We start from the raw sequence: 22,076 nt of genomic DNA, 5'->3' as shown, positions 1-22,076 counted from the left end.
TTGATGCTGTTGTCCACCCCCCCCCCCGATATACACAAGCACCCACATACACAGATGCCCCATCCCACACAGAAGCGTCCTGGCCACAATAAACCTCCAGCACATTCGCCCCCAACACCCATCGCTTAAACCACACCTACCTCAACATATACACATTCTATATGCACACATGCACAAACACACTCACACTCACTCGCACACATGCATCCAGGGACAGAAAGGCTCCATGAGACCCCTCCCGGAGGCGAGCCCCACACCCATGCCCTTGCCCATGCTGCTCCCTCCCCTCCAGAAAAAGGGACCTCCGGCTCATGCCAGTCCCCACCTCCATGTGGCCCCGCAAATGATGGAAGCCCGCATGCCTCTGCTTCTCCTGTCCTGGCCCTCCCCTGGGCCCAGTCACTCCCTCTGTGCTGCCTCCTCCCTGCTCCGGGTGACAGGTTCCCTGCCCTGGGCCCTGGTCTGGTTCCTCTCCTTCACTGAGAGCCTCTGCAGGACTGAGTTGAGTTTCAGGACGTTTTATACCTCAGGGCCCGGGACAGAGCTCAATGTAGATAAATCAATACATCCTTGGAGAAGGGGTACATAACCGGCAAATCTTCAGTACGTGAGTCTTTTCTGCTCAACCCCATTGTAGCCTCACAAGGATGATGGCTATAATTTCAATGGCAGAGGGGCGCCTGGGTGGCTCAGTCGGTTAAGCGTCCGACTTCGGCTCAGGTCACGATCTCACGGTCCGTGCGGTCCGTGAGTTCGAGCCCTGCGTCGGGCTCTGTGCTGACAGCTCAGAGCCTGGAGCCTGTTTCAGATTCTGTGTCTCCCTCTCTCTCTGACCCTCCCCCATTCATGCTCTGTCTCTCTCTGTCTCAAAAATAAATAAACGTTAAAAAAAATTTTTTTTTAAATTAAAAAAGAAAAAAATTTCAATGGCAGACCCGGAATCAGAGGTCACCCCCTCCAGGAAGCCCTCCTAATCACTTAAGTCCTTCGCAGGTCCTCTCACTTCCAGATAGAGATCCCCTATGCCTAGACCTGCCATCTTAGCACCCTCTCCCCTCTGAGCATGGTCTCCCCACACACCCCAGCATCTCTGTGGGGCAGAGCAGGGGCTTTGTTGCCACAGAGATCTGGGCTCGAACTCGGGCTCCATGACTTCTTAGCCGTGGGTCTGTAGTATAGGTCAGTTAATTAACTTCTCTAGTCTTAGTCCCCTCGGCTATGAGATGAAAAGAATAACACCCACCTTGCAGGGCCGTAGAGCTCTAAACGAGGTCAGGCTAGTCACTCGCACCTTCCAGAAGGGACCGGATAATGGAGGGAATGCTATCGCTCTTCTCGATAATTATTCCTGCCACCCTCCAGATGGAAAGAAGGTAGCAGCCAGGTGCCCTGCCACAGTGCTGGGTGCACGGTGGATACCCACTGAGCAAATTTTTGAATAGAACATGTGGCAAAGCTGGTTTGCAAAGTCTGGAGGCCGGCTGACCTCCCCCATCAGACTCTCTGCCCTCGAGCAGGGTCTGGGTCTCTGGGGTGAGCCTCCGGGAGCTAGGGAAAGGAAGAAGAAACCAGCCTTCCAAAGACTTGTAAGGTCCGTATTGATCTCGTGGGGGCAGGGCAGGCCTCGAAGGAGGCCAAGGCCTGGGCTGCGTGCCCTCAGTATACCCTCTCCAATGGGCTGTGATGAGCCTCCCCCACCCAGCCCTGGGAGCTTTAGCGGGGATTAGTGGGTGTTCTTACTATGCATGGCAAGAGACCCTGAGCCACTGGGCTGTGCTTGTCAATTTGAAATCAGGCTGTGATAGAGCTAGGCCGTCAATGGGAGTTTGCATATTCATGCAGCAGAGCCCTGAGATTTAGTCATGGCTCCAGGCCCAGTTATGCAGGGGCTTATTAGCCTGGGAGTCAACAAGGGAGCCCCACCAGGATCTGCACAGGATCGTTGCAGACACAACCAGCGTGTGGGGACCAGGCCAGGCACTGCCTACCACGTGCCTCACCCTCTCTGGGAGGCCGAGACATAAGCAGAGCGAGAGGCACTGGTTTGAATTCCGGCTTTGATATGACAACGGTTGAAAATGGCCTCTCGCCTCCTCATCTGTGAAATGGGTGCGACTGCGTTTACCTCACAGGCTTGCTGGGGGGATCGCAGACATGCTTGGGAGATGCTGTTGGTGACCCCTAAGCCACTGACATGCTCATAGACACCGGCTGTTGGCACTGACATCCTGCCTCTTCTCCTTCCAAGCAGCCTTGGAGCAGCCTGGGTTCGATGCTTCCTGACGTGGGTCAGCTCAGGACAGAAGGGAGCAGCCCTTAACGACACCTACCATCCCCAGGGCTCAAGCACTTACTCTGTGCCTCCTCCTACGTCCTGACATCTCATTAAATACTCCCAGCCATCCATGTGGTGGGAAGACTGGCCTCACTTTACAGATGGGGAAAGTGAGGCGTAGCCAGTTACACATCGGCCGAAGTATAGCAGAGCCAGCTTACGGTGACGGTGAGTTTGAGTCCAAGTTTACAGACTGCTGTGGAGCTCCACTGGGTATCAGTAGCTTAGGAAAGTGGCAGGTGGTATAGGCGGAAAAGTGACTTTTTCAAAACAAGTGTTTGAATGCAGATTACGACTTCCCATTACACATCCGTTGACTCGTTCATTCCCCCGTTAGCCTTATAAAATAGACAGCACTTTGTGGAAGAGGAAACCATAGCTCAGAGAGGTTGTATGACAAGCCTCAGATTATCAGTGGGCCCGCACGAAAGACAGGGCTTTGGATTATAAATTGCAGAGCCTAAGACCTAAGCTTCACATTTGGGGCACTACCCTGCTGTGTGATCTTGGGCAAATCCCCGGCCCTCTCTGCGCCTCGACCCTCTCCAGAGTTGTTGTGAGAACTTTTGAGCTATTTAACTTGCTGAGCCTCACTTTCTTCCTTGTCTAGATTAAGCAAGATAACACAGATAAAGGGCTCAGCTCAATAAAAAAAAAAAAAAAAAAAAAAAATTGGTTAAAACCACATTGTGTTTCTTTCCACTCTGCATCCATGACCTGGTTGCTTTTAAAGGGTTGAGCTATTTTCGTGCTCGCAGTTGCTGCCCACTGCTCTGTCTGGTTCCAGAGCACACGTCAGATGCCCAGTGTGGCCTGGCATCCCTCTGCCAGGGTCAGTCTCTTCAGCCGGCCTGGAGTCACCAGGCATCAGAGGAGAAGGCCCCACCCATCCCGCCTTCGTCCCCCAGCCCCCGGTCCAGGGACTAAGGGAGAGGCAGCAGCACCCAGCAGAGGAGAAGGCCATTCTCCGGACCTCAGGCCTGGGGACCTGGGGACACAGCTGAGTAGCCAAACGGGAGCCCAGGTCCTGTCTGTTTCGCACTCACGAAACCGCCCTCAAAAAACTGTGAAACTCTGCATCTACCTGGAAGAAGAGACCTCTTAACTAATTCCCACAAAGACCCACGGGGGCAAGCAGACACACACCATTAAAAAGCACAGCTCTGCTGATCAGCTGCCCAAGAGTCAAAACCAAGAGCAGTATTCTGTCTAGGAAATCCTCCAGCACCATCAGGGCCCCGGACTCCAGTCACCCTGCCTCCACGAACCTTCTCCCCTCCTCGGATATGCTGCATCTTTAACAAGGTTCCAGTGTTGGAAGGAACACGGGCAGCAGACAAGGACCGTCCTAACTGGAGCCCAGGAATCCCCGAGCTTGAGGTGTCCAGCGTCTTCTCAGTCTCCTCCCGCCCCCGTCACCCATCGCACACGGCCACGAGTTCCCTCCCTTGTCCCTGGGCCAGCAGGAGCCAACCAGGGCTGGCTGGAGTTTATCTCTTTCCTCCATTCATCCAGTCCCAAGGGAGGGGCTGCTGGATGGGGATGATACACCAGGAGGCAGATGGTAAGAACAGGAGGGGAAGCGCTTGAATAATCTACAGACTGGATAAAGGCACCGGTTACATTGCTTTGAAAATAAGGTGGGGGGCGCCTGGGTGGCTCAGTCGGTTGAGCGTCCGACTTCGGCTCAGGTCACAGTCTCATGGTTCGTGGGTTCGAGCCCCGCGTCGGGCTCTGTGCTGACAGCTCGGAGCCTGGAGCCTGCTTCGGATTCTGTGTCTCCTTCTCTCTCTGACCCTCCCCCCTTCATGCTCTGTCTCTCTCTGTCTCAAAAAAAAAAAAAAAATGTTAAAAAAAAATTAAAAAAAAAAAAGAAAAGGGGCGCCTGGGTGGCGCAGTCGGTTGGGCGTCCGACTTTAGCCAGGTCACGATCTCACGGTCCGTGGGTTCGAGCCCCACGTCAGGCTCTGGGCTGATGGCTCAGAGCCTGGAGCCTGTTTCCGATTCTGTGTCTCCCTCTCTCTCTGCCCCTCCCCCGTTCATGCTCTGTCTCTCTCTGTCCCCAAAATAAATAAACGTTGAAAAAAAAAAATTAAAAAAAAAAAAAAAAGAAAAGAAGGTGGGATTTTCCCATGCGAGGGTAGAACCCTGTACCGAAGTGGATGAGCAACCCTGTGAGCAGAGGCTGTTCCTCTGCCAGCAAAGGAATGTTTGGAGGATTTGTTTCCACGAGCTGAGTGCATTGTCTGTGGGACCATGACGCACACCTCGGACAAAAGAGAAATGGGGCACGATGTGCTTCTGAGAGTTGCTCGGGAGTGATCGGTAAGGGAGAAAGCAGGTGCAGAACACTTCTTTCCTCATATTCTTCATGAGCAAAACCACACATAGGTGCGTTTGCGAAGTCCAGAAGAATACGAACCGAGCGGTCAGCAGAAATTACCTCTGGTGAAGGAGGCTGTATAATACAGGAGAGGGCGAGTTCTTAATTTCCGTCTTATATTTCTCTATACCGTTTACATTCTTCGCCAATGCGTCTTGTGTCAACAATTTTTCAAACCAGTGTTTCTCATGTGGAGAAAATAGAAGAATCCTGACAGTGGTGGGTGGCTCAGTCTGTTGAGTGTCTGACTTCGGCTCAGGTCATGATCTCGCGGTTCGTGGGTTCGAGCCCCGCGTCGGGCTCGGTGCTGACAGCTCGGAGCCTGGAGCCTGCTTCGGATTCTGTGTCTCCCTCTCTCTCTGCCTCCTCCCCCCAGCTCATACTTTCTCTCTCTCTCTCTCTCAAATAAATAAATAAATAAATAAATGTTAAAAAAAAAAAAAGAATCCTGACCAAAAAAGCACCAATGGAGGGACCCCACTAGAAGTAAGGCTACTGCCCAAACAGTCCCAGACATTTGACAGACCTCCCGGAGGCTCTGGGGAGGGAACTTAAATCAGCCCAGAAGCCACAGTGTGGCAGTGGTCATAAATTCGTAACAACTGGAAGGTTCTGCTGATTTCTAGAGGTGTAACCATGGCTTTGAACGTTGCAGTCAGTGCTTCTTTGTATACAGTCCTCCCCATTCATCCAAACCTTACAAACTCAGGGCCGCTGAGTGGACGCAGGTGGGGACAACAGCAGTATTCACCTTGCTGGGAAAATTCCCTTGATCCCGCTAGGAAGTCAGACACCTGAGTGGAAGTCTTTTCCAAAATCAACCCTCTCAGCATCCTCCAGGATTCCCCCGTGCATGCATGCATCCATCTATCCATTGATTACATAAATTTTTATTGAGCATCTACTGTGTACCCAGCACAACTCTAAGTACTGGGCGAAGAGGGGAGGTTCAGTGGTGACCCAGACAGAGGTCAGGTCTACCATAGTGAAGCCTGCCGTCCGTGGGGAAGACAGACAACCAAACCGTGGTATGGGCAGCACCGTGGTAGCGAAGGTCATGGTTTCGTGGACCCTCAGGGAAGGGGCGAAGAGGAGACCCTCGGGCACAGGGGGAGGCTGGGGGCCAGTGGAAGACCTGCCAGTTGAGCCCTGGAGGGGTAGAAGCCAACCCAGAGGGGATAGCATGAGTGGTGTATGGAACAGCAAGAAGGAGGAGAATGAAAAGTTCTGGAAACTAGCTGATTGCCGTATCAGGGGAGAGCGGACACAGAGGGAGCCTCCACAGAAAGGCTCTGATGCAGCTTTACCTTCAGAGTGTTTGATGGGGAGGCTTGTTTGTATCAATGCACCCTGAGTATGGTTTGTCTTTAAGATCTCACCCCCCCCCCCGCCCCGCCCATATCCCCAAAAGAATCTGGGGTCTGGGGTCAAACGGATCTCAGCAGCAGTCCTGGCCTTCACCTTGGGCAAGTCTCAAAAACCTCTCTGAGCCTGAGTTCCCCATCTGTAAAGTGGGGCTGGTAACAAAATTTACTTCCCAGAGACATTTTGAGGGAACAATTATGCCCTAGCACCAATTCCTGGCACATCATAGGGTCTTAATAAATAAAAACTGTAGTTCTGCCTGGATTGGCCGTGATTTGGTGATTGTCAAAGCTCAATGAAAGGCACACGAGAGCTCATTGTACTATTCCATTTTCTTATGAGTATTTATGACATTATTATGGTAAAATTTGTTTTTAAAAACGACTGCTCGTATTATTTACTGCAATCGCTGCTATGATTCATGCTCCTCTGGGGAGCGTTCTCCTTCATTGAAGGGAATCAGAACATGACAATAACAGGAGACCAAAACCTTCCTCTGAAATTCTTCATTTCCACCTGCCAAGTTCATTCTCCCCGACAGTCAGAGGGGCCCTGAGAGAGACCTCGCAACCCCTGGCCCATCCTGGTTCCGTGAGTTTGCTCCCATGCCAACATCAGAGCTTCAAAATCAGGTATAAAAAGGAACTATGGAAACTCGGATTTTATTTACTTTTAATCTAAAAAGAAAAATCAAGCATTACTAATACTTCAAATATGGATTGAAGCTGTGCATGCAGGGAATTAAGGTGCACAGCCTTACCCGTGACACATAAAAGAACATATTCTCTTGCCTAAGGTTCTGGAAAAAAAACGGCGAATCAAAGAAAACATATGGATTAACCCTTGTTTCTTTTCGTTCCAGTGAGAGGAGACCTTTCTCCAGCTTGGTTAGCCCGCTGAAAGAAAGTTACTGACTTCAATGGGTAGATCCGTTGATGAATACGAATACACAAAGATAGACTTTTTTTTTTAAGTATGGATTGACAGTAATACATATAAATTATTCACAAGTCAAATACATAGATTGGGTGTGAGTGCTCAAAAAATGTTTGTCCAATAGGACTCATGATCAGTGAAGTTTGGGGCAACTGGTCTCCATAACATGGCCCTCCACGGCATCATCACATCTCCGTGCAGAGGGGGACCTGGATGCTTTGTCTTGGGTGCCCAAGAAGACCACCTGCTCACATAGATAGGAGGAAAGTGTAGCAGACAGCGTAACTTCTCTCCAAATTTCCAGGGCCAGGTGCGTATCTCCCGCACTTCGGACAGTCCTGAAAATAATTAGTCACATAGATGTAAACTGGGAATCAAGAAAGGGGCCTCTTGCCAACCAGGGACAGCCATGGTCGCTGCAGCACAGTCCTCTGCACCTGCAAGATGCACGCCCCCACCCCCGGCCACCACCACCACCATCAAAAGGGAGAAGGGAAAGCTGTTATATGAGAAGGTGATCAATAGACCCTAAGGAGAAGGGCGGGGGGAGGTTGCTGATGGAGACACGTAGATCCAAATAGAGCATTTGGAGTTTGGAACGTAAGCGTCCTCCTGGACCATCAACACTGACCCCAAGGACAGAATGTCCATGCCATCCTCAGGAGTGGGAGCCTCTGTCTGGAGTGCTCTCTGCGGGGAGCCTGGGCCAAAGGAGCAGGGCTGGCTCCTCTTGTCTGACCCTTTGAGGGGGTGCTGAGACTACCTACATCGGGGGATGTTAGAAAGGGTAGGAAGGGCATCTCACACATGCGATCTCTTCCCAAAGGCCTGTGAACTCTGGGTGGTAGATGTGCTTGGTCTGTGCCATCAGGCAGAGGCTCAGCCTGGAGGTCAAGTCCTGGTTCAGCCTTTCAGCTTTGTGAACTTGGGCAAGCGGCTGGAACTCTGGGAGCCCTCATCTCTCCACCTCCCAAAGGGACAGGACAAAAACTTTCCTACTTCCTGGTAGATGCCAGTATCATAATCCCGAGGACGAGAAGGGTAGGTGTCCGGGGCAAATGGTTTCTGGCACATTCCAGGTGCACCCCACGACTGATGGCACGCAAAGGCGGCAGTGGTGACAGGCCTGGTGTCCCCATCCCTCCCTGCCTCCTTCTCGGGGCGTCCTCCAGAGATCATAGCATCATGGACTTCAATGAGTCCCGAGGGACCTGCCCGGGACTTGGAGGATGTGCAGACACGGAAAAAGGTTGTCCTGAGCTGGTGAGCTCCTGCCTCCAGTCTGCCACCTCATCGATCTGTCATCCTCTTAGCAGCTGACACCTTCAGCAGCACCTCCCAGCTGCCTGGGCATTAGAATTGCAAGAAACCCAGCTGCGCTGGGGAATACAGATGAATCTCAGATTCAAATTCGTCTAAGTATTGTGAACAGCCAGACCCGGGCAAGGCGTTTCTACTGCCCTTCTACCAAAGGGGAGTGGTGGGGGTTTTGTTAGAAGTACAAATTGCTTCTTAATGCGGAGGATAAAGCTGGGCTCGGGCACCTCCTTAGAAATTCCTCCTGCTCCCAGGAAAGCCACTGCTGCATGTCAATTTTAATTTTTGAAATTTAAACCGAGGGCTTTGTGCCTAAGCTCCATTTCATCGGAAGAAGGGGAGGAATAAGTCAAAAAGGATTAAGGGCCCACGGGGGATTGCAGATCCATAGCAATTAGACTTCATTTGGGTCTCAGACATTTGGTTTTAATCGCATTTCTGGATGATACCATCGACAAAGTATCAGAAATTGATACGGATGCAACTGCACGTGGGCCCCGACTCTGCCCTCCTCTGTTCCTGGCTCAGCTGGGTTTGGGCTCCACAATTGGGGTTGGGGGGGTAGAGCAGGGTGGGGTGAGGAACTGGGGTTCCTTCTGGGTCTGGAAGTAGGGAGATGGTGGTGTGTGTGTGTGTGTGTGTGTGTGTATTTGTTTGCCCCAGCTCTCTTCGAGTACTTTATCCCTGGCCTCAAGGCAGATGAAATCATCACTAATATTCAAGAGAATGCCAATAAAACATTGTTCAAATAAAACAAGAGCCTAAAGAGGAATAGTGAACGTGACGGGACTCAAGGCAGGGGTGTCATTGTCTGTCCAAGAACTGAAGTCAAGCACAATGTGATTTGGGAGCCATGAAACACCGTCACATACCCCACTGACATGGACCTGTGACTACGTGTGTGTGCGCGTGTGTCACCTGGATTAGCGATGACAAACATATTATATCCACATGAGGGGCGTGTGTGCACGCGCGCGTATTTCCAGTTTTCCCCGGGGGCACGCACTCTGGGGTCACCTCTGCACCAACTCACATTTCCCTTCAAACAGCTGATCACGATACGCTCAGTAAGACCTGACAGGTTGCTAGCTGGTTATTTTGTAGACAACTGACTGTTGAGTGGAACTCAGGGCCTTAAAAGCAAAACAAAAACGGAAAAAGAAAAAAAAAAAAATCAAAACCATGCGGGGTGTTTTCCTAAACTCGTGAGTACGGAATAGTGCCGGGAGGTAGAGAGGGGAGACCAAACAGATACATTCGGGTTCAGAACAGGCGTCTCACCCCACCGTGCAAACGGAAGGGAAGCCCCCCAGAAAAAGGGTGTCCCTCCTCGATCGATCGTGTCTGTCTCACCACACGGTTCTGCGTCAATTCAGGGAACTGACGGTCCACGGAACTGCCTCTGTTTACCAGCTCTTTTGAGAGATGTGGACCTAGCCGGTGTGTAAGTAAATGGACTTGTGCTGAGTATAGTATGCGCCTGAGTGGGTGTATTTCTGCGGGGGGACTTCTGTGCTTCCTTTTGGGGCAAACATCTCAAAGACCACCTGCTGACAAGTGCCTCGTTCCTGGCTCCCCCTCAAAGAGGTGCCTTCTCTTCCCCTTCCTCCTCCAGAAACGCTTGCCCGTTGACCTCCTCCCACAAGGCTATCTTCTCCTAACTACCCACCCCCCTCCTCTGGGCTCTTCCAGTTAAAGGCTGCCGTCCAGGGGAGGACATCTCCAAAAGGAGGGAGGCTGCTGCCCTACTCCCCACATCTTTTCACCCACCCAAGGTGGCAGGGCCAAGGCAGCGGCTGGCAAGCAGGACACAGATGAGGCTATGCAGGGCCCAGTTAAGGTCCTAATGTCAAGGTGGATGTCTGGAGGCCGGGTCCTGGGGCCGCGTGGAGAAAGAGTCAGAGCCCATGGTCTAAAAACATAATTTAATGCATCAAGGGGGGTCTGACCCGGGAATGCGGTGGAGAGGTGAATTTTCCGTTTGCTGGGATTCTGCTGCGGGTGGTTTTGGCTGATGGACAGGGAAATTTGCACAGGTATTTTGGGGTCACGAAGAAGGATGCCCCAGGGAGCTCCTGCTCACTTTGGCCTACCTCGATGGCCAGGGCTGGGAGCCCTCCGTCTCAGGGCACTCGGAGAGGGAGGAAGGCTGGAAGGGCAGGCCTCCCGCCGGGCCTGTCCAGTCCAATCACGTTTGCAAAGTCTGCACTGAGCTGCCTCCACCTCGGGGGGTCCAGGTTCCCGCTCACCTCGCCACTAGGGCATCCCCTTCTCCCTCCCCAGGTTGGGGACAGGGACCGGGAGGACAGCCCAGAGCTGAGCGAGCTTGGTGAGTTGCAGACACACTGAGGTCTGGAGGGGGGCAGGGAGGACAGCAGGGATGTGTCTTTTCCATAGATATCACGAAGAGTTATGAAGCGAGAGTGGTCCTCTCCAGCCAGGGAACAGCTCTCCGCCACGGGCCCAGGGCTGCCCGAAGCCACTCCACCTCGCGCTACCTGCGCTCCTAATCCGGGTACAGAAGAAAGCCGGAGAACGTGCTGTATTTGTTGTTATTGCCTCCGTGCGCCTTACCGCCGTCCAGCTTCACGTACACCTCGTCCCCTGAATCGAGGTGCAGCACCACGCTGTTACTGGCGTAGTCGTAGTTCTGGTCGGCGTCCTGAGCGATGGCGCTGGCCCGGACCTGGGGGCGAGCCGCCAGAACAGGTGGGCCAGGGCACCTCTGTCTGGGTCTTACCCAACCCCCACACGGCGCCCCTCAACCCCGCCGGCCTCTGCCCCAGGCTCCAGGGTTCACACTCCCACCCAGGCTTCTCTCTCTCTCTCTCTCTCTCTCTCTCTCTCTCTCTCTCTCCAACTTGGCCAACTCCTTTCCGGTCCCCTCCTCTCCCGGCAGCCGGCAAGTCAAGTTCAGGAAGGAGGAAGAGAGGGGGCTTCATAAACCCTGACCCAGCGGGGAAGGGGCAGAACCAGGGGACAAGGGCCAAGAAGAAAGAAGGCTGTAGGGCAAAGGGCGACGGGGGCGCCAAGGGAGAGCTAAAGGAAAAAGGGAGGGCTAAAGGAGTCCGAGGAGCCCGCCGGACTGCCAGCGGGTACGCGAGCAGCTGGAAAGCGCACTTGGGGTGGCGGGGTCTCTGGGCGCTCCGGGCACAGCCTCCCGCGCCACCCTCGGACAAACGCGACCAGGGCGCGTTGAGAAGCGGGATGCTGAGGCGCGCTCCCTCCCCGGGGCTCGCTTGGGCGTTCGCGAGTGGGGAAAAAGGAGTCTGGTTTCCCAGGCGGCTTGGAGCGCGGGGTGGGGACGAGAGTCTGCGGGGGTTTGCGGGGGCCGGCAGGCGGTGAAGGGGTACTGACCTGCCCGTTCTTGCAGAGGTCCGCCCACATGCTGGTGCCGTCGCCGCCGCGCATGAGGATGTGGTAGGTGAAGAAGTAGATGCCGCGCACCTGGCAGCTGAACTTGCCGGTAGTGGGGTCGTAGTGATTGCCGAGATTGGTGACCACGTCGTCAAACTTGAGCACCTCGTAGCCTTCGTGGGGGCTCTTGAGACCCACGTAGAAAGCGATCTTGGGACCGCTGAAGGCGGCGCTCAGCGCGCCGGTCACCTCGCCTTCAGAGTCGCCACCGCCCCCGGTTCCGCCACCGACCACCCCGACACCGCCTGCCGTGCCTGCCGTCAGCTGCAGCCCGGGCAGCCCCGGCCGCCCCGAGTCGCCCTTCTCCCCTGGGGGACCCCTGGGTCCAGGAGGGCCCGGCTCTCCAGGGGGCCCCCGCGGCCCGGGCTTGCCGGGTCGCCCCGGGTCGCCCTTGGGTCCCTGGATGAAAGGGGGAGGGGGGTTGGCGCTCAGGTCTTGCATGACTTCCAGGGCGGCAGTGCTGGGTCCGGGCGGCGGCGCCTTGGCTCCCGCGGGCCCCGCGCCGGGTGCGGCGCTGTACGGGTCGCAGATCATGCGGCAGGTGCCCATCATCTCGTAGTGCGCCGCGCCGGGGGGCGCCGCCTGCAGCAGCAACGGCACGGCGATGAGCAGCCCCAGAGCCATGGCCAGGAGCACGCCGACGGCCGCCAGGCAGGCGCGCCGCCGCCGCTGCCACAGCCGGGAGGCGACCGCCACCAGCTCCTCCTTGCCGCCCGGGGAGGTAATGGTGGGGCGGCGCGGGCGGCCCCGCTCCCCGCGCTCAGGGGCCGACTCCGCGAGTCCGGGCCGCGTCCCCGACGTGGCGACCCCCTGCTCCGGGCGCCCGACCACTTCTAGCGAGAGGCGCCTCGGCCCCGGTGCCGGTGCCCACAGCGCTGGGGCTGCTCGGGGAAGCCGCGGACCCCGGCGCGCATGGCGGGGGGCGCCCAGGCTGAGCCCGGCGCCCCACGGGTCCGGGCGGCGGCGGCTGGGGAGCGACGGGTGCGGATGCGGCGTCCCGCGCGGGCTCGGCGGCGCTGCCTGGTGCCCGGCTCGGCGGGGCTCGGCGGGGCTCGGCGGGGTGCGGCGCGCAATGAGGGCGCCCCGGCTCCGTGGCGCGCTCTGCTCTGCTCTCCCGCTGCTCGCTGGCTCCCGCGCGGAGGGGGGACCCAGCTACCCTGACGTAAGGAGTCCGGGGCTGAGCGGCGGAGGCGGCGAGGCAGCGCGCGCTGCCATCACTCGGGAGACGGCGCCCTCATGTCATCAGCCCTCGGTCCTCCTCCTATCCCGCGGCGTCCTCGGCAGAGGCGGCAAAGGCGCGGTCTCTCCTGCGGCGCCCGGGAGCCACAAGTGGGCGCAGCGGGCGCTGCCCGGCCCCCGCGCCTCAGACACACCCACCCGCGGCGGCCCGCACGCGCCTCCCACCCACCACACACCAACGCCCACGCGCGCACTCACGGGCGCACCGCAACGCCTCACCACCTCGAAGTATCCCGGAACCCCGGTGCCAGCAGGGTCCTTGGTGGGTCACCTAATCCACCCCCCTGCCAGCAAGCAGGGCCCGGCTTCCAACCACTGAGTCCAGGGGCAGCTCCGTCCCGTGAGGCCCTGGAACGAAGGACTTTCCAAAAGCCCTCCTGCCTTACCTTCTTCAGAATGAAATCAATCTTGCTTCTGGAAGGTCTTTCACGCCCCTGGCCCGAGGACTCCAAAAGACCACCCCACCAACTCTTTGAATGACTCTTTGAAAAGCCCAAAAGCCCCAACACGAGTCTTTATTAGCCCTCGGCCCCTTTCTTCCACCAAGAAAATCACGGGCCTTATCCTCTGCCTAAAGATCATTTAAATGCAAATCGCCCCGCATTTGGCGGTAACCTTGGCACAGCCAACTCCCACTCCCAGGCAGATCCACAGACAGGTTCCTTTGAACACCCGCAGCTCCCTCCTTCTGAGGTGGGTTTAGTTATATATTTACCAAAAAAAAAAAAAAAAAAAAAAAAAGTCCAAAGCCAATCGGAGACAAAGTTTTGAAAAGGAAGTGACACCAGATTGAGAGAATTCCCCATCTCTGGTGCAGCATGCGAGGAGAAAAGGAGGTTGAGAAGTACTCCTGGGTACAGGAAGACCTCCAGCTCAGAACTCAAAAGCCCTGGTCCCCTGGTTCTGTTCTCATCCCGAGCAGCCGTGCGACTTTGAACATTCGCCTCTCTGAGACCATTTTCCTAAAAGGCCAGCACCTGCTCCAGCCCTCCCTGACATGGGAATGCCTCGGGCTGGGCCTGTGAAGAAAGTCTGAGTGCTGGTGCCAAGTGCTTGGCAACCCGTCAGTAGCCCTGGAAGGACTGTGCGCCCTCCTGAGGCTATGGCTTCGAGAGGAACATTCATCTATCAGGTACGGTGTTCTTGTGGGTTACTTAAAAATCCATTTTGTTTCTCTGGTCACTCTGGGTCATTTCCCCGCCCCAGCCCACGTTGCTGCAGCCTCTTTCTTTGTGGGTGGATTTCCCTGGGCGTCACGTAAGATCTGTCACCTGGTCCATAGAGGCCTTTAATGCATATTTGTGGAAAAGATGACTGAATGTAGGCTGGAGCAGACTTTTTCCCCAGGAGAGAAAGGAGAATAGAAGCCCATTTGCTGGGCACCCACTTTGGTGCATCAGGTGCTTTCCATGTATGTGCTCCTTCATTTTCTCCTCCCAGCATCCCTACGGATTAGCAGTTACTCTCCTGTTAGATGAGAACGCAAAGGCTTTGAAAGTGTAAGGTGCTACCCAGTGTCCCCCATCCACACGACAGAGCTCAGGGCCTCCTCGTTCCCCGACCAGAGGCTCTGAGAACCTGGCAGTGAACTCTGTTGACAGCTAGCTCCTGGCCGTTCTTCATTGGCTTGCTGAGTTTTGAGAGCCTTCCATCCCCTCCCTAGGGCCACCCCTAAAACGAGCGAGCCACAGTGATTCCAGGAGCCACACCGCCCAGTTCCAACCCTGGGTCTACAACTTTGTATCTGTGTGACTTTGGGCAATTGCTGCGCCCCTCTGAGCCTCAGTCTCCATGTGCGTAGAATGGGAATGCCAAAAGCACCTGTTTCAGAGTTATTGAGAGATTAAATGGATCGATTAATAGACAGGCCTGAGACTAGTAGCTGGCTCAGTAAAGGTTAGCTTTGTTATTAACTCTTGATAGCTTAGACCTCCATTGTCATGATCAAGACCTCTAAGATGAGGCATGTAGGTAGTAAGCAGAGTGGAGGATAGATTTGTGATTTTAAAAGGAGAGAGGGGCTGCCTGGGTGGCTCCGTCCGTTAAGCGGCTGACTTCAGCTCAAGTCATGATCTTGCGGTTCGTGAGTTCGAGCCCTACATCGGGCTCACTGCTGTTAGCACAGAGTCTGCTTCAGATCCTCTGTCTCTCTCTCTCTCTCTCTCTCTCTCTCTGCCCCTTCCCCACTCACTATCTCTCTCAAAATAAATGAATAAACTTTTAAAAACTAAATAAATAGGGGCGCCTGGGTGGCTCAGTCGGTTAAGCGTCCGACTTCGGCTCAGGTCACGATCTCGCGGTCCGTGAGTTCGAGCCCCACGTCGGGCTCTGGGCTGACATCTCAGAGCCTGGAGCCTGTTTCAGATTCTGTGTCTCCCTCTCTCTCTGCCCCTCCCCTATTCATGCTCTGTCTCTCTGTCTCAAAAATAAATAAACGTTAAAAAAAATTTTAAAGAAAAATAAAAACTAAATAAATAAAAGTAAAAAAGAAAGAGACTCAAGACCACCCACATGCTCTACCCTTCCCCAGAGCAGAGAAGGCGGACCGGACCGTCCCTCCCACAGCCCCCTCAGACTGCCCTGCTCTGGCTGCCTGCCCTCTACCGAAACTGCCCAGTGTTGGCAGTCACCTGTTCCACCTGGACAAACATTTTCCAGGCAGACGCTGACTCGGTTTGAATTCCCCAGCCTTGCAGACCACCATCCCCGAATGCTCATGTTTCTGCCTCTGCAGAATCTGGGCAGGGAAGAAGCAAGGAGGGGTGAGTGTTTGAAACCCAGGCTCCCACCCTCGCAGACTCAGGCAAAGCAACGTTTCCTGGGGATCAGCATTCCTGGGAGCACCAATGGCCTTGCAGGGAGGAGGGCTTCTTCCCAAGACCAGCCCTCCATGAGGAGCAGGGACAGTGGCAGCTAGAACAGGTGGAGAGCAGGCGGCCTCCTGCCCCAGACCACATGAGTTATCAGGTGCTTCCCCTGCCCCCCTCCCATCCTCCCTCCCGCCATGGCAGAGCCAGAGAGAGTGGCCTGCTGGAACCATTTGACATCCCTCTTCATCGGCCTGGCTTCTGCTGTCCCTGAGTGATTCTCATCATCGGTGACTGTCTTCTCATTAATATTAATTATGACCTTTCTTAGCATATTGCCTTCCACTTAGATCATGGTTTTACATTTTAAGGCCCAGTAGTGACTCAAATCTGCCCCAAATTGCCACTAGTAATCCAGCCTGCATTTCTTCCACCAACACCTCCACCTTCTCACAAAGCCCTCGTGGTCTGTGATATATAGTTTAACACTTGGTCACACATTGCCTTCTCTGGGACTCTAACGGCCCCCACCAGGAACGAGCCCCATTTTGAATTCATCTGTACTCCAGTGTCCTCAGCCTGGAATGCCTGTCCCTGCTTCTCTCTCTGGACTCACCCCTAGTTACTCTTCAAGCTCCAGCTAAGTGTCACCTCCTTGTGCGAAGTCCTCCCTGACCCCTCCCCAAGCAGAGTTGACGATTCCTGCCCATATACCCTTAAAGCACCTTGAATATACACACCCCTGCCATCGTATGTCATACGGCCAAATATTTGTTTACTTACTAGCCTCCCCCACCAGGCCATGAGCTCCAGAAGGTCAGGAATCATGTCATTCCTTTGTTCCACAAACATCTATTCACCCCCACTATATGCCAGGCACCGTGCTACATGCCGAGTGCACGGTGGGGAATAGAACAGGTGTGGCCCCTTCCATTCTAGCTATCCTCCAAGTCCTCCCTGACTCCTTATGCCTCTTTCTACTTGGGCCACTTGGGTTTATATTATGTAGCTGCTATCTGGCATGGCTGTTTGTTGGCATGCTTTCTTTGAATTAGATCTGTGCCCCCCAACCAGGCTGTAAGCTCTTTAGAGACATCGTTTTGGATGCATTGACCAATCTCCTGTCTCCGTCCCCAGGCGGAAGGGCAGTAGGAGATAAGGTCGGAGAGGTGGGCGTGGGCCCGTTACATAAGGTCCTGGGGTCTGTGTTAAAAGGTGTGGATTTTGCCCCGAGTGTAGTTGAGACCCCTCGAAGGAGTTTAAGTAGGGAAGTGGCGGGATACCACCTACGTTTTGCGAAGATCGGCCTGGCTGCTCCGTGGTGAATGGTGTGGGGGACGGAAAAGAAATAAGGAAACCAATTCAGGGGCTATTGTGTAATGCAGGCAAAAGGTAACAATAGCTCGGTGGGGGATAGTCGCAGAGAAGTAGGTGGACTTTCCAGGCCATGGAATCCATGAGTCTTGCTCATGGATTCAAGATGGAAGTTAAGAGAAGAAGAGGAAGAGACATCAAGGTTTCAGAGCCCTCCCCCACTGCCCTGTTGCCCAGGCCAACCCACCCTGAGCCATGACCTGCCGTGAGAATTAACTCTGGATGGGGTTAAGCTACTAAAATGCCGGGGTTATCTGTTACAGCAGTTGGCCTCACCTGACTGACACAGGACTTTGATAGGATCCTTCCCAGTCGAGAGGCCGGGGAAAACACAGGACCACAGTGGACTGACGATGCATATCAGGTGAGGGAGTGGAGACAGTTTTGCACAGACAAGTCTTCGGCAGCTTGAGAGGGAAGGGGACAGAGAGCTGCGGTGGCAGCCCCAGGCTGCCGTTGGATCCGGAAAGTGAGGTTGACGATGGGCGAAACTGAGGCAGGTTTATTTGCTAATGAAAAGGATATAGTATGAAGGGGGAGATCAGCAATCCAGAGGGAGCTGGGATAACCCAGTGCCTGAATTTCTTGGTAACCGACTCACCACAGAAATGCAATCGAAGTTTGATACGTTTAGCAATAATAACAATAGGTAATGCTTGATGAGCACTGACTACCGACTGCCAGGGCCTGTGCCAAGAGTTCTGGATACATTCGTTCTTTTATTTATTTATTCACTTTTAATTTTTTTAAGCTTTATTTATTTTTGAGAGAGAGTGGGGGGGGGGAGGAACAGAGAGAGAGGGAGACACAGAATCCGAAGCAGGCTCCCAGCTCTGAGCTGTCAGCACAGAGCCCGACGCGGGGCTCGAACCCACGAGCTGTGAGATCATGACCTGAGTCGAAGTTGGACGCTTAACCGACTGAGCCACCCAGGTGCCCCATACATTAGTTCTTTTAATGTTCTATGAGATGTATGCCTCTGCTTTACAGATGAGGAAATGGAGACAAATCTACATATTTATAAATAAGAGTAAGAAGGAGAGCAAGGAAGGAGCACTAACTTTACTGGCCAAGCAAGTTCCTGTTGCAAAAACCAAAACGGTCTTTGTTCCCTCCCTTTTTCCCTCCTCCCACCCTTCCTCCCCCCTCCCTCTCTCCTCCTTCCCCCCTCCCGCCCTCTTCCTCTCCCCTCCTTCCCTCCCTTCTCATCTTTCTTTCCTTCCTTTCTACCTTCCTTATGCACTCAATTATCTGCTCATTCATTCTCTCAGTAGGAATTGTATTGGGCACCTACCAAATGCAGAACCCTGCTGTGCAGGGGTGGGATGGGGTGGGGTGGGTAGGAGCAGGAGAGAGAGGATTCAAGGTGATGACCTTGCTAAAGAGCTTACATTCCAGTTGGAGGGACAAGACTAAAAACTAGAAAGCACTCAGGGGTGCCTGGGTGGCACTTGATCTCGGCTCAGGTCATGATCTCATGGTTTGTGAGTTCGAGCCCCACATCAGGCTCTGCGCTGCTGGCAGTGAGGAACCTGCTTGGGATTCTCCGTCTCCCTCTGTCTGCCCCTCCCCTGCGTGTGCGCTCTCTGTCTCGCTCGCTCGCTCTCTCTCTCTCTCCAAATAAATAAAATTTAAAAAATAATTAAAAAAATAAAAATAAATTTTAAAAATAAAAGCCAGAAAGCACTCAGGCAGCTATGTAAGACATCTATTTAGGTAGTGTAGACAAGGGGTGTAAACAGGAAGAGGCTGCCAAAACCAAGTCACGTGGTGAGTGGCCGCAGCATTTAGGAAGCCTGTCCAAAGATAAAGAGACAAAGCATAACCTTAAAGGACAGGCAAGATTTGAGCTGATGAGAGATCTGCTGGGGAAGGGAGATGGAACCTTCCAAGGGGTGTCTGGGGCACAGTAAGAGACTGGTCTCTGTGGGGCAAAGGAATCTGTGCAGGGCTGGTGGAGACAGCGGGGTGCATGTACCAGCTTTGCTATCAAGCCCCCAGCCCCCACAAATATTGGTTACCGTGCCTCCAGCTCCGTTTTCCTTATGTACCACTGTTGGACTTTCTGGAGATATCATCGTAGTCCTTGCCCTGTAAATCCAGCCCCCAGCTGCTCAGCCTCCCTCTGTGTTTAGTGAGTGATCGTTTTGAAAGAGAGATGCTGGGCAGTAGGCTTGGCATCCTGTGGGGAGATGGGTACCAATTCCCAGTCCTTTCAAGCAGGAACAAGTGCCCCACAGTCGTGGGCCAGAGGGTGGGTGAGGCTGGGCACATAAGCTCCCAGTGTTCCGAGAGGCTGGGCCACCGTGACCCAAGAGCTCCTTCTCATTTCCAGCTGTAGCTCCTGAGATGCTCACAGCTGAAGGGGGTGGGGGAAGAACCCTCCAGCCTCAGCCCCTGCAGATATCCAGACAGTCCTGCTCGGTGACCAATGAGGAAACGCCTGCCAGGCCCATTAGCCTGGAAGCAGCAGCAACACGTTTGAGTCGAGAGGGTCAGCCAGCCCCGGACAGCCCTCGCCTGGCCCTCTCAGAGACTATGACTAGGGCCTTAATTATCTCTTCTCCAAAGAGCTCGCCCCGGCTGGGTCTTTACAGAGCTGTGGATCTGCAGCCGTCCCCGGTCTGCTTTATGCAGAGCCCAAGTTCCCCGCAATGCCCCCAGCTGCCAAAGACAGCTGTCTCAGAAACCCCAGGTCATGGTGAGTCAAGCTGAGGCTCCCCCTCCACTGAGCCAGCCTCACTCCCACAAGGCACCAGCCAGCCCTCTAGCAGGCAGGGTGGTGCAATTTACTTGTTCCTCCGTGCAGCAAATATTTATTGAGTGCCTACTATGCGCAAGATAAAGGGGAATCCCGCTGAAAGCAGAAACATTCTGCTCCTTGCTGGCTGAGTAAGCCTGTTCAGATTACCTTCCCTTCCTCCTCTTTCGCCTCCCTGAGAACATCCACCAACATGGACTTGCCTCACTGGAGCCACTTACGCTCCAGGGCTGGGGTGACACATGTGACAAGTGACAATCTCAGATGGCCCTTGTATTATCCTGCTTTCTCTGAGTGACTTTTCCCCTTTAGGAGGCTGTATGCTCTTCAAGAAAAGACCCTGCCATTTGGGCTCCTTGTGCCCACAGGACTCGCCCCGGGACTGAACATTCAACATGCATTTAGGATATGAAGCAGAATGAGATGAGAGAGCCCAGTGCTGGCTGTATTTTTCCCTGGGCAGCACAGCAAGCTGCCAATAGCTCCAGAGGCCACCAGAAGCTTCTTATTTGTTTGTTTGTTTGTTTGTTTGTTTTTTGTTTTGTTTTTCCTTGCAGGCTTTGTGTTTCTCTCGTGCTGTTAATAAAGTTTCCACGTCGTGAAAACACATCTATTGATTACAGAGGGAAGCAGGCTTTTGAGCCAAAAGTTCATTGAGGCCATACGATTGCCCCTAGAGGGAGACTCAGCCCTTTTTCAGACAGATGTGGAATTTAACCTTGGAGCAGGGCCACCTACCACTGCACCATCCATGGGTAGCTACTCCAAGCTAGGCACTGAGGACACTTCCTGGCCCCGAAGATACAGACAAGGCAGGGAACCCAGCACTGTGCCACAGTGCTCCTGGGACCTCGGCCATCTCTGTGCACTCTCGGAGCATGTGGGTACGTCTCCTGGTTCCATCACCCTCCCTTTGGTGCTGTCTTCTGGGTTCCCGGCAAGCATTTCTTTTCTCTGGGACCCTGCGTCCATTTGTGGAGACGTGAGCAGAGGAGGGTATAGATGACAGTGAGTCCAGCTAAGACCCCATCTGTGCAGATCAAAAATATCCTGTGATTCTATCAAAACCCAGTCCCACTGGTGAGTGTCTGCTTCTTGAGCAGGGCTCAAAGGCTCCCAGGGCTCACCTGGCAGGCCTGCCTCTGTCCGTGGTGCTAATGGCTGCGGCTGCCAGACTTCCTTTGGCAGGAAGGAATCGGGTTTCAGAAATCCAAGAATTAACTCATGTTCCCAGGCTTCAGCGTGAGACCACAGCTCTTTGTGGAAACATCGGATACTCCACATGTGCCCTCCCTCTCCCATCCTTACCCCTGCACAAGAGGCTTCCCCCGCTGGCTGGGGCAGAGGTTGGGTAGCTGAGAACTGTTCTTCCCTCTCTGCCTCCTGCCTTTCCTTCCTCTTGGCCCCTTGCTCTGTGTTGTACCCACCCTGCCCCCCACACGCAAACACATACACACACACACAGACACACACCATGAAACTCAGCTGTAATGAGGCAACCACGAACCCTCTCCAACAACTACTTTTCCTCCCCCTCAGGAGAGAGAGAAATCAAGCACAAGGCTAAAAGTGCAGCTGTAACACCACCAAATGGGCTTCCTTGAAACTCTAATGCTTTTTTTCTCCCTGCATTGTAGTGTGTGGAAGGAGCACACGGCCTTGGGAGATTCATTTAGGGAGGGTGCAGCTCTGTAAGCAGATGGCACCCAGCAGGCCTAATTGGAGATCATCAGGAACCAGAAAAGTCCTCCAGCCCCCAAACAAAGGGCCCAGCCTCCATTGGAGTCGCTGTCAGGGGCAAGACTGCAATCCCCAAAGGATTTTTCCACGCACTCATTCTTGAAAGAAAAACAAAATGTAATGCTAAGTAAAATTGGTTTGGAAAACTTTTGGTCAAAAAATGTGTCTGTGTGTGTTTGTTTTGCTGGTGCATGTTCCAGAACCTTTACTAGGCCAATAGTCATTGTGCTATTTTTCTCTGACGTGTTTGGCCAGATTTGATGTACTAAGTGGAGCGTGCACTCTGGAACATTCTTGCTTGAGTTGCAATCTTGGCTCTGCCATTGACTAGCTGTCTTACCTTGAGCAATTTCCTGAATCTGTCTGTGCTACTGTCTCCTCTGTGAAATGGGGACAACAGCA

At 53.9% G+C, this 22,076-nt stretch overlaps 1 protein-coding gene across 1 annotated transcript; it reads right to left on the bottom strand.

Moving 5' to 3' along the window:
- Positions 1-10,242: 10,242 nt before the first annotated feature.
- C1QL2 (complement C1q like 2) lies at positions 10,243-12,722 on the bottom strand. The gene is made up of 2 exons (XM_023259262.2): positions 11,694-12,722; positions 10,243-11,022 (listed from the first exon to the last, which is right to left on the bottom strand). Exons 1-2 carry the CDS (start codon positions 12,375-12,377, stop codon positions 10,843-10,845), a joined length of 864 nt encoding a protein of 287 aa, XP_023115030.2. The 5' UTR covers positions 12,378-12,722; the 3' UTR covers positions 10,243-10,842.
- Between the last annotated feature and the right edge of the window lie 9,354 nt (positions 12,723-22,076).

Source organism: Felis catus, chromosome C1 (genome assembly GCF_018350175.1).
Source record: "Felis catus isolate Fca126 chromosome C1, F.catus_Fca126_mat1.0, whole genome shotgun sequence".
Lineage (NCBI taxonomy): Eukaryota > Metazoa > Chordata > Mammalia > Carnivora > Felidae > Felis > Felis catus.
Note: the sequence above shows the minus strand (reverse complement) of the source record. Positions and strands in the feature narration are given on the sequence as shown.